We start from the raw sequence: 16,302 nt of genomic DNA, 5'->3' as shown, positions 1-16,302 counted from the left end.
TATATATATATATATATATATATATATATATATATAAAGAAAAAGAAATAACAGCATCAAGAACGAGAAGCGAAAGACAAAAGAACAAGACCAGTAGAAGAACGCCTCTCGTGTTCAAAACCCAAGAATCCCCAACGATAACACACACGCAAACGACACACATCTTTGTCTAACCACATAAACCATCACTCTTCTTCTTATCCTAAAGAAAAGAGGAAGAAATAATAATAATAATAATAATAATAATAATAATAATAATAATGACCAGCAACAAAGTGAATCTATAATTAAGAATTTCCACTCCTCTTATTTTCATAAAATAGAGGGATCTTTCAAATCATGATGTCCAGCAGTACGTACTGCCCATGCATAACTTCTCGTAATTTCTTCCAACCACACCTTTGAGGGCTGTTGTTGTTGTTGTTGTTGTTTGGACTCCTTGGAAAGAGAGGAAGAGTTAGACCACATCATCCACTGAGCTCTAAGAGCCCGACGTAATAATTCCCAGAATTCGGCATCCCCCACAAACATCTCCGGTAATGCTTCTATAAAGAGACAAAGTCTTTCAAGTTGTTGTTCACTATTGAGTTCAACTTGTGGATATTCTTGTACAAATAAACGAGGATTAACGATTTGCTTTTCCATTTCCTGTAAAAGGGTTTGTAAAGGTTCTCGAAGGTATTCCTCAAATACTCTTTGATTTTCAAATGATTTTCGCGCTGTTCGAAGAATTACAGTCCAATCCATAAGTGAAAGTTCCTTTTGTCGAAATTCCACTATAAATGATAAAAGTTGTTGAAATACAACTGTATCTACACAGGCTACAGCCCCAGCACAATGAATTCCCTTTACAAATACTGGTGTAGGAATCTCATTCACAGACTCCAACATTCGGCGAGTTAAAGCACTCCAAGCATGCCGTAATTGTGTTGGAGTAACTCGTAATGTAGGAGCCGTAGAGTGAGCAAGATCAAACATACTTCCTTGTTGTTGTTGTTGTTGCTGTTGTTGTATATCCGCCTGTACCTCATGATGTTTAGCAAAAGCATCTGCGGATAACGCAATCGCAATAAAAGATCGTTCAATCTCTGCTGGTGTAAGAATATTACGTGCTTCTCGCAGAAATGAAGCGGTATTCAGTAAAGCATGCCGAGTACTGGGGAGTACAGAACAACCAACAAGAAAGAGATTGAGATGACGGTGTAATAATCGACGTTCAGAACTCGCACGTAGTAGCAATTGATCAACACTAAGACTACCAGCATCCATAAAAAGACCCAGACTTCCAAATACTTGCATAGCTACAATAACATTAACAAGAAATTTTAATCGTGGATTAGAGCGTTGTTGTAACTCACTTTGTACACATGGTGCGAGGGACGTCACCACACGCATTGTTCGTTCCTCTAACGATAGAGACTCTGTTGAACCGTTGTAATCCTGCATATTTGTTATTGTGCCTGTTGTTGGCCACGTGTAGGATCTCGGTGGATTAAATCGCACACCCATAAGTGTGGCTGCTGCGGCGAGCCATAAGAAAACCATATCACTATCGGTGTGTGGACCGGCGAGTTGTGCTGCGGTGGGTGTAGCGCGTTGGAGGAATTCCTCATATACTTCACGCAATGCAGGGGAAGATGTGTTTGGTTGGGCCAGTCGCATGTACGCCATCAGAGCATGACAACCGAGAATACGTTCCATTTGCATTTCTTTTACATTCTCAATATCACTATTGTTATCCGTAGTACTACTAGTAGTAGTAGTAGTAGTAGTAGTAGTAGTTGTTGTTGTTGATGATGATGATGATGGGGTTACTTGTTCTCCTCCTTCTCCACCCTCTCCCTCTTCTTTTTTTTCTGTTGTTGCCGTTTTCTTCTTATTCTTATTCTGTTTCTTTGCTTGTCCCATTTCACCTCGAACCAAAGCCTTTAAGAGAAGCCATGTTATATCTTGTAATTCTCGTTCATCCTTATGGGATGTAGATGGACTGTTACCTTTTGAATATTCAGATTCATTAATCGTTTTTTCCTTATCTATCATTATTTTCCTTTTTTCTTCCTTTTCTTTTTTCCCTACTTGTGTATGAGTGTACGTTTCTCGTGCAGTTTCTGCCCATCCACTATCGTTGGGAATGGCAAAGGCATAGCAACGATAAAACACAAGATTTCCCACAAGACGATAATGACGTCGTGTTTGAATATCTTTTTCCATTCTGTGCAGCATAGCATGGAATTTGGCATTACCCGCAGCTCTACTTTCATGTAAGGCATTATAAGGAATTGTTAATATATTGTATGGAACCAGATGTAATTCAATGGCCTCAAGAAGAGATGTCCAAGGAAGTTCATTCGCTTTAGAAACAACTTCTGCAGAAAGGGCCTTCTCTAGAAGAAGCGCACGTTCTGAACTACTGGGATTCGTTATCACTACAGCTGTTTGTCCTTCCGTATGCTTATTATTACTATTATTATTATTATTATTATTATTATTATTATTATTATTATTATTATTATTATTATTATTATGGCTGTTCTCCCCATTCTCACCTCCATACGAGGATGTGGTGAGAGATATTATTTCCTGGGAAAGACTCGTTGATCCCCCAACTCTTAACGATGAAACACGTGAAATCATCGCCCGAGACAAGACGGTCAGAATCACCCGCAGTTCACTCACACTAAATACCCCTTCTTTTCCCATTTCCTTTTCTTCCTCCTTCTCCTTCTCTTGTTGTTGTGGAGGAAAGAATGGGTGTCCACGCCTTCGGAGGAGTATCAACACTCCCCGTGCACATTCCACCAATCCCGGCAGTGTTGTTGGCAGCCCCGCCTCCGCTGCCCGCACGGCATGCCGCCAACCCCGCACGGTGAAGTCCATCGCCACTTTCTTTTCGCCCGCTTCCGCCTCTTCCTCTTCTTCCTCCCGCATCGTCGCCCGCTGGGAAAGCCAACGGCGCAGGACCTCACGTGTGTCCTCACCGCAGATATGAAGAATCTCGCGTTGGATGGAATGCACGGGTTCTGTTCCCATCATATCGCATTGATGGATGCGGAAGAGAAAGGCATCTAAGAGAGATTCAGCCACTGGTACATGTTCAGCTCCCAGTCGATGGATCACAGTATTTAAGGCAGCCTTAAAAGGTCGTCGAATAGCAACAACGATGCTCTGCTCCTGGTGTTGTTCTTGTTGTAGCGTATTATTAGTATTACTATTAGTATTATTATTATTATTAACGGCATTCGTATCGTTTGTTGTTGTTATTGTTGTTACCTCTGCATCTATTAGACCACTAGTCCCAGACAAGTTGTTTGCACTGCAATGAAGGATAAGGGCACTAGTGTACACTAGTTCAATGAATTGTGTACATAACTCTTCTGCAGATCGATTATTCTCTATCTTTCCCATATCAAGTAACGAAACAATGACGAGACGAGTAATAAATCGAAAAAACATAACATCAGATGATAAAATAGCTATGAGTGACTCTAAAAAATGCAAACTATTTCCATTTATATTCACTGGATTCATAAGCATCACATTTACCATCGGTCCAGCCACACCACGTAACCAAGAAGCCCATATTAACTCCCTTCGTTTTACACTAATACTTTGCCATACACGTGGAATAAGAAGATGATATTTACAGAATAAAAGTCGTGTAAGGAAGTACGGTGTTTTTACACTTTGTGTGATATTTTCAACCGCCATCGCCGCCGCCGCATCTACCGCGAGTCCAGGGGCATCACGATTACACTCTAACGATCGTAATAGAAGCCAATGACCTTTTTCGTGTTCTTTATAAAAGCGTTCCGTGACGAAACGGTCTATATCGGCAATGGCAATAGTGGTAGCACTACTGTAGTGTCTATGTGGAGAAGTGCGGTGAAGGTCTGTTGGGCTGGCCTGCATTAACCATAAGAGAAGTAATTCATAAGCCATTTGTTGTTTCTCTGGAGTTCCATATAATACACATGTTAATTCTCGAAATGGAAAAGAGTGTTTTGCTTTGTTACCTTCATCTATCTTTTTAATCTGTTGTTCTTGTTTTTGTTGTTTAGACTCTTTCTTACTGGAATTCACATCTGTATCTCCATTATCATTATTATTATTATTATTATTATTATTATTATTATCCACTGTAATAACACTTTCGGATGAGGTCTTATCTAACAAAAACAACTTTCGTACAATGCTAGTATCTACATCATACACTGTTGGCCAACAGAGACGACGCAGACGTTGTATGTACATAAAGGTTCGTTGGTAATTTAAACTCGAATCTCCACTAGCGAGGCTTTTAAGATGATAATAGGTCATCCATGTTGCCGCCTCTACGGCTAGACTCTGAGTAAACCAGGGACAACTGCAGATAAGCACAAGAGCCGTCTGATCACCAAATGATATTTTAGGCCAAACAGAGAGACACACACGCATTAATAGATTTAACATGAGATCAATAACATGTACATGGGGTTCTAATTGCGAGGAAGACGAATTTGTTGCTGTTGATGATGATGATGTTGATAACATTTCCACACGATCCACACGGGGAATACAATCAAGAAATTTCTTGACCATACTATCGAGCTTTTCACTCCTCTTGACATTAACTGTGCTACTTGTCGTTTTATTATTATTATTATTATTATTATTATTATTATTATTATTATTATTATTAGTCATCTTCTCATGACTAACGTTATTGTGATTATGAGAATAATAAGATCCTTCTTCTGTTCCCTTTTCTCCATGGATACTTTGAAGTGCTACCACTTCACTACGCAATTCCTCTAATGCAGATTCCCCTAACTTCCGCAGTAGAAATTTCTCATCCTTTACCCATTTAAAGTACGCAAGGGTTTCCATCAACTGTACAATCTCTGCAAGAGGCACACGCTGTAAAGCTGCAATAACACTCTCCAGACCAGGTGTACTACAATCCCACAATGTACTAGTAGCATCCACATCATCCGTATCCTTAACTCCTCCTCTTTTTATTCTTTTTCCTTCTTTTTCTTCTCCTTTTATGGTTGATTCTTTCTGTGAAACTTCCGGGGATTCCATTTCCGCCAAGAGCAAATCCTCACTTCCATCATGTGTATTTGGTCTATGCAAAGTGCTGCTCTTTATTAACGCCTCGAGGGGTAATGGGGGAAATGTGATGGGGTTTGCATACAGTAAACTATCGGCTGCTAATAAGAGTGCAGGCATTTCCTCCACACCACCGCCTTCACTCTCATCTGTAGATCTCTCACGTACTTCCACTATTATTTCTTTTTCTTTTTCTTTTTCACCCGTGTCCAATTGTTTCCCACGGCGCAGTGGTAATTCTAACTGCAATAGAGCCTCTCCACAAACTGTAGAGAAGCCATGCAGAATTTGTTGTTCTTGTTGTAGAGACTCGCAATTATTCCGCATAGTCAAATGTATTTTAACTAAACGCTCAAATGCAGCAAACGATGCCCGAGACGATACCTTTTGTTGTTGTTGTTGTTGTTGTTTGGATGGAGTTGCATTTCCAGATGGATAACGATCTGTTCCTCTCGCCGCTGTTGTTGTTGTTGGTATTGTTGCTGCACCGTGGCGATGAGAAAAACGACCAGTTGTTTTGGTTTCATTTCGTTGTTTTCTTGTATTCTCGCTCTGCACATCATCGCGTTCCCGTCGCCGTCCACGTGTGTTATTATCTTTCCATTTTGTCTGTTGTTGACTATGGTGATTGTGATTTATATCTTGCCTTCTCTTACGATCTTGTTGTTGATATGGTTGAGATTCGTTCGTGGGTGAATTGACGTTTCGATGACTTCGGCGAGCCATTTGTAAAGTGATTATATCTGTGAAGGATGTGGTAGTCAAGGAATACCGTACATTTGCTGTTCTTCTTCTTTTTCTTATTATTGTAGTCGTATTTGTTATTCTTCTTATTGGTATCGTTGTCATTGTTGTTCTTGCTAAGACTGTTGCGAGACGCCATGGTGAGGCACCAATCACACGACGCATACGCCACACAAATACACAATTTTTTTTTTTTCTCTCACACACACACAGATATCTATATCTATATATATATATATATATATATATAAAGAGAGAGAGAGTCAGTACTCACAATGGCCTTCTTTTTGGCTGGAGGAGCTCGAGGGAGGAAGTTCTGTGAGGGAATATAGATAGATAAATAGAGAGAGATAAAAGTACGCTATACACAAAATGAAACTAATAAAGATCTGGCAGCTGAGTAGAAAAGAAAAGAGGATTAAATCTCCTCCCTTCCCTCTTTTCTCCCTTTTCCTTCTTTCTTTTCTTTTCTTTTCTCTCCCTCACCCTTCCTCTGCCTACATTGGGTGTTGAAGGGAGAACAAGAGTAGTAGTGGATTAGTCAAAATAAGAAAAGAGAGAGAAAAGAGAAAAGAAGAGAATCATGCCAAAAATGCAAAATAAAAGCAACAGAATCTTTTTTTTTTTTTTTGAATATATTGGTTCTCCATGTGTAGTGTTAAACCACAAGAAGAAAAAAAAAAGAAAAAAGAGAAAAAGAGAGAGAGATAACAAAATGCACAGACAATCCTCCATTTCATCCCTCACATCTACACTCATTCCTTTGCCTTCTCACTGTCTCTCTGTGCTTCTTCACTGTGAGAAGAGACTTCACCTGCAGAGGCGGTGGAGGCCTCCGCCGGTCCATTTTTTCCCTGTTCCCAATACTTTGCAAAGTACGCCCATGAGTTGAGCAGCAGTGAGACGGCTTTTCCCTCCGCGGCGTTAATTTGTTCATCCGTGAGACTGTTGAGATCATTCCAGGCGTCTAACTCAATCCGCTTCTTCCCACTTGGACCACCGCCGGTCTGATGTAGTCGCTTTAGTTTATTCACGCGAATAGCTATATCTAGTGCCGTCACGCTATTATTTTTATTATTGTTATTATTATTTTCACTGTTATTGTTGTTATTTTCTGATGTTGGTGTTAAAGGGGTTTCTGCGGTGGAACGTACAATAGCGGAGAGATGAAGTGTACGCATCTGCTGCTGCAGTGGTGTGTGAAGACTTCTCGCTGCTGAGACACACATCGCCGCGGCAATATACACACGAATTGGTAATATCACCCGTTGTTGTTGTTGTTGTTGTTGTTGTGAACGAAGACTCCAGTTGATACCAGGACGGATATTAGCAAGAACCTGTCGAGATCCCTTCATTTTCTTTTTTTTTTTTGGTTCTCTCTCTTTCTTTTTTTTTGTTGATATATATATATATGTATATACCTCTATTTTTTTTTTGCCCTTTTTCACACAAGATAAATTGTGTGAATAAGCCCTACAGAGAAATAGTACACAACAATACGAGAGAAACAGATGGAAGGAAAGTTATTACCATGAAGTTTATTCCTGTTCATATATATATATATATATATACAGATATTCATGTGTATATTTTCATTTGTATAGATGATATAAACGCAGATACTGCGATATCTGAGACTGGGGAAAATGGAAAAGAAAAGAACAGGAGAAACCCAATACCAGCAATGATACAAATAAGAGGAAGAAGAAGAAGTAAAAAAAAAAAAAGAAATACATTTACAACACTCATATATATTTCTTTTCTTACCCCCTCCACAGAGACAATTCTACAAAGGATGTGTTTTTTTTTTCTTTTTATTTTTTTTCCTGCCTCTTTCTTTATTCTTTTTTTTTTTTTTTAATATTTAACTCTCACCCACATCTGTCTGTGTTCTTTTCTTTTTTCTCTTCTTACCACTGGGCCTTCTCCTTTCTCTGTCCCTCCACACAGACAGCCACTGCTGTTGTTGTTGTTGTTGTTGTTGTTGATGCCTCTTTTCGAGGTACTTTTATTTACTATCTGAAGAATAGATTCTATATCTCGCTCTTGTTCTATGATTTTTTTTTTTTTGTATTTATTTTTTTTCCTTTTTTTTTTTTTAAGTTCCACTCATCCTTCCTTCTTGCTTCTCTTTTTTTTTTAATATATATGTAAAATACTTTCTCTCTGTTTATGTCTCTCTGTGTGGACTTGGCCTTCTCAGCTGTATGCCTCAATGCACTTAATCATATCCTCGCATTCCACCTTCAGCTGTGCGGCCATTGCCTGCCGCTTCTCCTCCGATACGGTATCCAGCGGCATAAACTCCGTCAATCGCATGACCGTCAACCGCACACGATCCGTCTCTGCGCCCACGGCGGCTCCAGAGAAGTTGGATGTATTTTCTTCCTTCACGCGCATTCGCATTAACATGGGCCGATTCATTCGTAACTGCAGCAGTTGAGTGAGAAAGGTTGGATCGGCCTCATGTTGTTTCTTCAGTTCCGGTGCTGTCATGCCAAAGAAGTCCACACCCGCCTCATTAAAGAGTGTAACCCACATTTGAGAAACATTATCGGTTGCCTGAAAAGAAACGAGATAACGTTGTGTGGGCACCACCTGCTGATCACACTTCTCACAACGATAACGATCCCCCTGGGCACCTTCCAGTGTGACTTTCTTATTACACTGTGGACAGGCATCATACCATTGGGCATCTTGCTTAACATACACCGGCATACAGCGAACATCAATGAAGTCTGGTTTTTCGGATCGGCCCAATCCCTCAGCGGCGATATCATCAAAGTATTTACGCCCACGATATGTTTCTCCGCCCGCACCACCAGCCATTCCATTAGCCCCAGCAGCATTGCCAAGAGAAGAAAGAGATGTGATATCGCGGCCACCAGTAGAAATATACCACTCGGCGAGTTTCTTCACATGATCCAATGCGGGATTTACATCTATGGTGGATTGAAATGTGGTGGAGAGAGTCACTCCATCGTAACTTCCCACCTTCATTTGCCGCATGGCGAGAACTGTGCCGGCCGCCGCCGTCCATTCCCGTGCCTGTTCATTCCATAATGTCACTTCCACCGCTGCTGTGTTATCCCCCATGCGTAGTGTTCGTTTCACCAACTCCCGCCCAGTGGAGCGTTGCGTGATGCTGCTGATCTCACTTACATCCAACACCACGGCGAGAATATCCACCAATGATCCCACTTCACGTTGTTTGAGAATAGCAATAGGCACAAAATTGTAGCGTTGTTGTGGAATAGAGGCACTGCCGGTATCACGGGCAAGTGAGATTTGACTACTGGAGTCAAATGTTAACTCATAGTCGTTGTTTACATTGCTAAACTTGCGATTCGCATTCTTCACCTGACCACCACTGAAGTAATACACCTGACCATTCACAAGCAGTGGATCAAAGAGATCTACGGCATCATTAAATACCGTAGCTCGGATGGATGTGGACTCATCAATGAGTGTAAAGGAGAAGAGTTTACCCTGCGAAGTTGGTTTATTCCACGTGCGAACATCCGACTTGTCTGTTACGCGGGCGCGAATCCACCATTTACCGCCAAGGAACGGTGTGAGGGAGTCAATTGGTTGAATCTGCTGTTTGCTGGGATGCTGCATGTTAACCGTCACTTCCAGCTCTCTGACTTTCTTCTAGATGGAATTATAGTTATTGTATGTATGTATGTATGTATGTATGTATGTATATATATATATATATATATATATATATAGATAGACGTACTTTTTTTTATATCCTAGAGAAAATGAAGAGGAGGTTTAATAAAAATACGATGGTTGTGGCACAGTAATAAATAATAATAAATAATAAACCCGTTCGTATTTTCTTTTCTTCTTTGTTTATAGTACTGGCACTATATATATATTTTTTTATGTGTGTATGTGTGTATGCGTCTGTCAAGAGAGGACTTCTCCCACTCAAGAGGAAAAAAAAAAAAAAATGAAGCTGATTGATATTCAACCATCATTCAAAAGAAGAAAAAAGAAAAGAAAAGAATAATAATAACAAAACAGATAGAAAGGCAACAGTCTACATATATACATATATATATTAGGAACGGAGAGTGAAAAAGAAAATAAACTTAACAAAACAGTAAACAAATTAAAATAAAGAGTATTAACACAAAAGAATCCACTACTGAGAGAGTCATTTGCACAATGCGTAGTGAGGTGTAAATATAATAAGTGAGAAAAACCAAGAAAAAAGAAAAAAGAGAAAAAAAAAACAGTGTGGATACCCACACACACGCACAAATAAACAAAGAAAAATAGTCTTTCGATTGCTTAGCCTCCATCTGGTCGTATTTTTTTTTTCTTTTAAAATCTTCCAAATATCAGCAACTGCAGGAAAGAAAACAAAAACAGCAGAAGAAAAAGCAATACGTTGAAAATAAGAGAAGAGAAAAATAAAAGCCCGAACCCCTTTCCCAACTTCGTTACGTTGTCAGTAAAGAACAAAGTCAATTCAAATGTAAATAGAGAAGGAGAAGAAAACAAAACAAAAACAAAAAAAAAAAGGCATCACAGAGAGAAAATAACAAATGTAGAAAGGAAAGGAAAAGAAAGAGAGAATAATTTCCACTTGCTAAATAATGTAGTGTTTTTTTTATTTCTTTTTTTTTCTGTAAAAGACGGAATGCTTTTCTTTAATCAATTACGCAGAGAAAATGTCACGAAACTACTCAGTTAAAAAAAATATTCTCTCATTCTTCTTTCTCTTTCTCTTCTTTTGTTAATTTCATGGTCTCCGGTATATTGTATATACACATACACAACATATATATTTATATATTATACATATATATATATATAAACATGGGTTGTTTATTTCTTTTTCTTTTCTCTCTAGTGATGATGTCCACACTCCTTTAGTCGTCCATCACGAGAGGAATATGAAATTCTTTCATTTGCAGTGAAAGCCCAAAGAGATAATCCAAACATTCCATCATTCCCTTCGCCCGCTGCCAGGTATCGCCCCATACATAAATACCATGGCGCCGCACCAACACAGCATTCGTCTCTGGATACGCTTGCATACAAGCAGCCATAGAGGCAGTGAGATCAGATTCAAAGTTTGTATTTTCTATAATAGGCACGACAAGTGTGTTGGTGAACCCCATGGCCTTTTTCAAAATGGGATTTGTAATTCCTTTAATCATTTCCATGTGAGAGATGCGGAATTCCTTTTTATGAAGAAGTGTAACGAGTACGGCATTTTTAGAATGGGAATGAAGACAGGCTCCGGCATTTCGCATGGTAAAGGCATTAAAGAAAAGTGGTGTACATTCACTCATCTTGACAACATTTTTATTTCTCGGCATTTCCACTACTTTTGCATTGGCGTCGAGGACAAAAATATCATCTGGTTTAATCCGTTCCTTCTGCACACCGCTGGGGGCCACGTAATATTTATCATCCAGTCGAATGGAAATACCGCCGCCAGTGCCGGTGGCCCAACCAAGAGAATAAAAGAGACGGCAGAGCTCTGGAATGAGATTAAATGGATGTTCCTCGTGAGTCTCGGGAATAGACATATGTTTTGTTTGGGTGAGAGTGTGAGAGAACCACAAATAATAATAATAATAATAATAATAATAATAATAATAATAATAAAACTGTGTTTCTTTTCTTTTAGTTAGCGGTGGTAAGGATATAAGTAGCGCCCCTTACTCTCTCTCTCTCTGCTTGTCTGTCTGTCTGTCTGTTCACTTAGAAAGAAAAAGGAAAGAAATGAGAACGAAGAAAGATATATTAATTTAATACTGGATCATTAATGAAATAAATAAAACATAAAGAGATCAAGGTCATATCTTCATTTGTTTCACTAAGTCTACCATATATATATATATATATATATATATATATATATATATATATATGAATATAAACATTCTTTTTTTTTTTTTTAAAGAGCATTATCTCAGATAGATAGATAGAGATAAATAGACACATATACACAAACACAAAGCGAAAACTAATAATAAGAAAAAAAAAAAGATCTATTCTATGTATGCGTCTACTCTTTCATTCTCTCTCTCTCTCATATATATATATATATCTATTGTTGTTCTTAATTCTTATTTCCTTTTCCTCACTTTACCCCCATCCTCAATAATTGTTTACCCGCCTTACAGATGGTCCTACAACGGTTTGATTCACCCGACTTGCAAACCGCAAAGAGTTGAGACTCTCCGCCATGTGTTCCTCCTTATCCGACACCGTTACCAACATGAGCATCTTCCCACCCTTCGCACCCAAATAGTGCTGCAGTAGAAATGTTAATTTGCAGTTCCGCCAGGGAGCCACACTGTTGGAGTTATTTAAAGCCGTAATACACTTACCAAGATCCAGTAAACTGCGATTGATATTCACTGCCTCTTTAAATTGTTGGCCCTGCACACCAGACTCATTCACCCGCTCACTACCGGCCAAATCCACCAGGCAAAGAATCCCATCACTGCGTTGCCGCAACTCCGCATTCTCACCTTCAATGCGAAGTACAAATATACAGTGAGAACGAGAGGATCGATCATTTAACATTGTCTTACACGTACTGCGATTCTTCATCGCCGCATTATAGAGTCGTTGGAAGTCTGCAAAGGAGTGAATACGTCTCTCAGCCACACCACTTACACTTGTGTATCCAGTTTCATTCTGGTGTTTAATCACATGATAGTTTGGTTGTGAGGCCGCCACACCACCGGGTTCATAGATGGATGGATCTTGTTGTAAATCTCGTATCACATCATTATATATTTCTACAAAGTAACAACTAAGTTTATACTTCCATCCATCTGCTTTTAATTCCTCTTGACGACGAAATATTGTGCGAAGAGCACGCGGTGTAATTCCACACTGTTTCTCATCCGCAATATCTCCCTCCATGGAGTATGTCTTTCCCGATCCCGTCTGTCCATAGGCAAATATACAAACACGATATCCATCAATAGCACAGTTTACAAGTGGTTCCACCTCTGCATACACCGTCTCTTGTGTGGAAGTCCCATCAAAGACACGATCATATGTGAATGTTTCTCTAGATTCCTGTGTTCCCGTCGAGGTGGCATTCTTACGGGATTGACATAAACACAGCGTTCGTTGAATTTCCTCACCCGCCTGTGGAAATGCAAATCGTCCATGTTGTTGTTGTTGTTGTTGTTGTTGTGATAACGGTTGATTTCCTTTTTTCTTTCCTCCCAATCCTCCTTTTTTACTACCACCAGGAATAAGAGTACGATTATGTAAGAAATCAGTGGATGAACTAATTGTACTTCGTGAAGAAACAGATCCCTCACGAGTAGCATCACTCAAAGAAATCATTTCATTATTCCCAGCAAGAGTATTCTTATCATTACATGTTTGATTGCTATTCATACCACCACTTCCTCCCTTTACACGGCAATAAACACGAATGGTTCCCTTTAATTCCTCACATTGTGAATACAACTGACGACGAAGGACTTCACTTTCCTTCGCTGCATGTTCTGCCGCTTCTTTTTCTTTTCGCATGCGTTCCATTTCCAACACCATTTCCTTCACTTCACCCGTGAGACCATAAGAGATATCCTCCATCACATGTACTTTCTTCAACACAGCATTTAATTTCGCTTGCTCCTCTGCTGTCTTTTGTGATTGCACTTCTAACGCTTTATATGCCTGTTCCAAGGCATCGGAGTGGACGACAATTTCTTCTTGTACATGTTCCCGTGTTTGTATGAGTTCCTTGTGGCGTTGACGTAATATTTCCATTTCTTCTAATGCCTGTTGTTTCTCAGTTAAACATGCATGTTCCTGTTGATGTAACTCTTCCATCGCATTGAGATGTTGACGTGTGTGGGCATCACTATCGGAAACAACAGCCGCTAATTCCACTTCATGGGCTGCAATCATCTCTTCAATCGCATCTAACACCACCTCATTCTCCTGTGTCTTCTGTGTATACAGTTGAGCTAATTGCACGAGTTGTTTCTCCACCTCCGCTGTTTTTTGGGCCCAAACCATATCTGCTGCGGTTAATGGGATAGTGCGTGCATGCGTAGAAGAAGAAGAAGAAGAAGAAGAAAGTGGAAAGGCCGCAGGTGGTACATTGGGAGTGGATAATGATGAACGTTTTCCAGGAAGGGGAACACTGCCGCAACTGTTACTTCTCGTGGAGAGACTACACTCATCGCTCTGTCGAGGCCGCTTTCTTGCATGGGACTGCATGTGTGTGAGTGTGTGTAAAGAAGAGAAACCTCAACAACCACTAGAATGTGAAAAATTAAAAAGAAAATAAAACAAGTAAGAGATTTCCTTTTTTTTTTCTCTCTTTAGTTTCTAAATCTTGTAGAAATAGCCTTGTAGGAAAAATAATCAAATAAGAGTTAACAGGAGACTGATACGGTTTCCACCCCTCCCTTTTGCTTTTGTACCCTATAACACCCTTTATATTATTTCACAAAAACAGAAGAGGAACCAAAGAAAAAGAAAAGAAAGAAAAAGAAAAAAAAAAGAGAATAGAATGACTCTTGCACATTGGAAAGGGTGTAGAAGGGGAAACAGAAAAAGAGAACTAAAGCAACTGTAAAAAAAGACTTGGATAAAGAAAAAAACACAAATAAAACACAAATAAACATCACGACCCCTGTAAAGATATAGGGGCGCGTTTGAGTACATAAGAAGAGATTCATATACGTACAACACACACATATATATGTATATATATATGCAAAGAGGGAGAGAGGAATAATGAACTGCACAAGTGATCTGTTTACATAGTTAGACAACGTCTTTATTAACGTAGTCCCGTAATTCTATCAGTCCCTGTGTACGTATTTTTTTTTTCTCTATTGGTTCTGTGGGTTTGTCTGTGTCTTTATAAAAAAAAAGAAGGCAGACAAAACAGCAATAACAATAACATTAAAAAAAAAAAAAGAGTACACACCGTTTTTCTATGCAATCTTGATTTAAAGGGTTAACGGCCGTCGTACGAAGAGACAGAAAAATAAAAATAAAAAATCTCTATGTGCTAGATTTCTACACATCAAGTAATTTTTTTTTTTTTGCTCTACATTCACTTTCGTTCTTTCTTCCTTTTATTTTTTCTTTCTTGCAAAATGTCACTCTTGTACTTTTTTTTTTTTCTTCTCTCTTTCAGTTTCTTTTTTTCTTTTTTGGAAAAGAAGGGGGAGGGGAAGGGACTGGAAGATGGGGGAGAGGAACTTTGACTATATCGTGAGAGTATCTCTCTCTCTTCTGTTTACACTACAGTCGCCTAAACACGATACTCTGTGTATACCAAAAGTTATCCCCTCGGTAGCCAGTCCTGAACACAGCATCACTAGGCTTCTTCACCCGCGATTTCGGATCATCGCGTGGGTCAAACGCATCATATGGATCTTCCCAGTACTCAATAGAGATACGCTTATCATCTATGTATCCAGCTGGACGCCATGGTTTATCAATCACAAAGTGTTTTAGTGGTGGAGTTGTCTTCTTTGGCATAAATGGTTTTGTCATCATATAACAGGTGGAAGTTCCCGTAGCGGGACTCTCATCAAATGTGTAACCACGACGTCCAATGGGTTTAAATGGCGCTGCCGGCATACGACTACGCCACATTTCACGTTCTCTCTTAGCATTAATACGAGGTTGATCATAAATGTTCGCAATGTATTCATTTCCAATACTGCTAAGCGCCAATCCAGGTGTACCATAACTACCCAATTTCCCCGGCGATGTTAAGATCTGCGGTGGCATTGACTGAGGAAATGGTTGTGGTCCACGTGACTGCGGATTATCTGGCATGTGTGGATAAGGATCCTTCTGTATGAGTCCATAATTAGATCCTAAACCCTCTCCCTTCTTTGGAGGACCAGTGGGTAGAAATCCCGTTGTTGTTATGTTTTTCTTTCGGCTTTCCATTGCCTCACGGCGGGCCATTGTCTCCGCACCCTCGCGGCGATCTCCATTATACATGTATTTAAACTCCTTATCAAAGAGGGCATCCGGGTTGTGGCCGGTCTTGGGGGGAATCGTAACGAAGTTCACACCTTGGGCCCGTGCGTCTACGGCATGCTTGTATCGATCACCAAGACCCAAGTAGGAGGGTATTGAAAAGACCATCCCTTTTTTTTTTTTCTTTTTCTTTTTTTTTCTTGTTTGTTTTGTTTGCTGTTCTTTTACTTCTTTCTTTTTTTTTTTTCTTTGATCGACTTTAATTTCTTTTCTTTTCTTTTCTTTTTCTGTGCGTGCTTGCTTGTTTGTGTGTATCCTTATACGTGAAAGGTACAAGGATTCAACCGTCTTTCCTTTATTTCTTTCTAAGCACCCACAGCTTTCACTGCGGCTACAAGAATGAGTAACAGTTTTCAGAAGATAACAGGTAAGAAGAATAAAAACAAGAAGAAGAGAAAATATTCATCATAATTTTATTATTTAAAAATAAAAGAGAAAACATGAAAAAAA

General features: G+C 39.4%; 6 protein-coding genes across 6 annotated transcripts; all 6 read right to left on the bottom strand.

Moving 5' to 3' along the window:
- Nucleotides 1-312: 312 nt before the first annotated feature.
- TM35_000242480 (uncharacterized protein) lies at nucleotides 313-5,817 on the bottom strand (the record flags this gene model as incomplete). The annotated part of the gene is made up of 1 exon (XM_029027660.1): nucleotides 313-5,817. The coding sequence occupies one exon, from the start codon at nucleotides 5,815-5,817 to the stop codon at nucleotides 313-315; it is 5,505 nt and encodes a 1,834-aa protein (XP_028881164.1).
- A 773-nt stretch (nucleotides 5,818-6,590) lies between these two features.
- TM35_000242470 (uncharacterized protein) lies at nucleotides 6,591-7,190 on the bottom strand (the record flags this gene model as incomplete). Its single annotated transcript, XM_029027659.1, has 1 exon — nucleotides 6,591-7,190. One exon carries the CDS (start codon nucleotides 7,188-7,190, stop codon nucleotides 6,591-6,593), a length of 600 nt encoding a protein of 199 aa, XP_028881163.1.
- An 844-nt stretch (nucleotides 7,191-8,034) lies between these two features.
- On the bottom strand, nucleotides 8,035-9,456 carry TM35_000242460 (putative replication factor A, 51kDa subunit; the record flags this gene model as incomplete). The annotated part of the gene is made up of 1 exon (XM_029027658.1): nucleotides 8,035-9,456. The coding sequence occupies one exon, from the start codon at nucleotides 9,454-9,456 to the stop codon at nucleotides 8,035-8,037; it is 1,422 nt and encodes a 473-aa protein (XP_028881162.1).
- A 1,268-nt stretch (nucleotides 9,457-10,724) lies between these two features.
- TM35_000242450 (methylthioribulose 1-phosphate dehydratase) lies at nucleotides 10,725-11,390 on the bottom strand (the record flags this gene model as incomplete). The annotated part of the gene is made up of 1 exon (XM_029027657.1): nucleotides 10,725-11,390. The coding sequence occupies one exon, from the start codon at nucleotides 11,388-11,390 to the stop codon at nucleotides 10,725-10,727; it is 666 nt and encodes a 221-aa protein (XP_028881161.1).
- Nucleotides 11,391-11,964: 574 nt separating this feature from the next.
- Nucleotides 11,965-14,061, bottom strand: TM35_000242440 (C-terminal motor kinesin; the record flags this gene model as incomplete). The annotated part of the gene is made up of 1 exon (XM_029027656.1): nucleotides 11,965-14,061. One exon carries the CDS (start codon nucleotides 14,059-14,061, stop codon nucleotides 11,965-11,967), a length of 2,097 nt encoding a protein of 698 aa, XP_028881160.1.
- Nucleotides 14,062-15,099: 1,038 nt separating this feature from the next.
- On the bottom strand, nucleotides 15,100-15,960 carry TM35_000242430 (uncharacterized protein; the record flags this gene model as incomplete). The annotated part of the gene is made up of 1 exon (XM_029027655.1): nucleotides 15,100-15,960. One exon carries the CDS (start codon nucleotides 15,958-15,960, stop codon nucleotides 15,100-15,102), a length of 861 nt encoding a protein of 286 aa, XP_028881159.1.
- Nucleotides 15,961-16,302: the final 342 nt, after the last annotated feature.

Source organism: Trypanosoma theileri, assembly GCF_002087225.1.
Source record: "Trypanosoma theileri isolate Edinburgh chromosome Unknown TM35_Tth_24_V1, whole genome shotgun sequence".
Lineage (NCBI taxonomy): Eukaryota > Euglenozoa > Kinetoplastea > Trypanosomatida > Trypanosomatidae > Trypanosoma > Trypanosoma theileri.
This window is presented reverse-complemented; position numbering and strand designations above follow the sequence as displayed.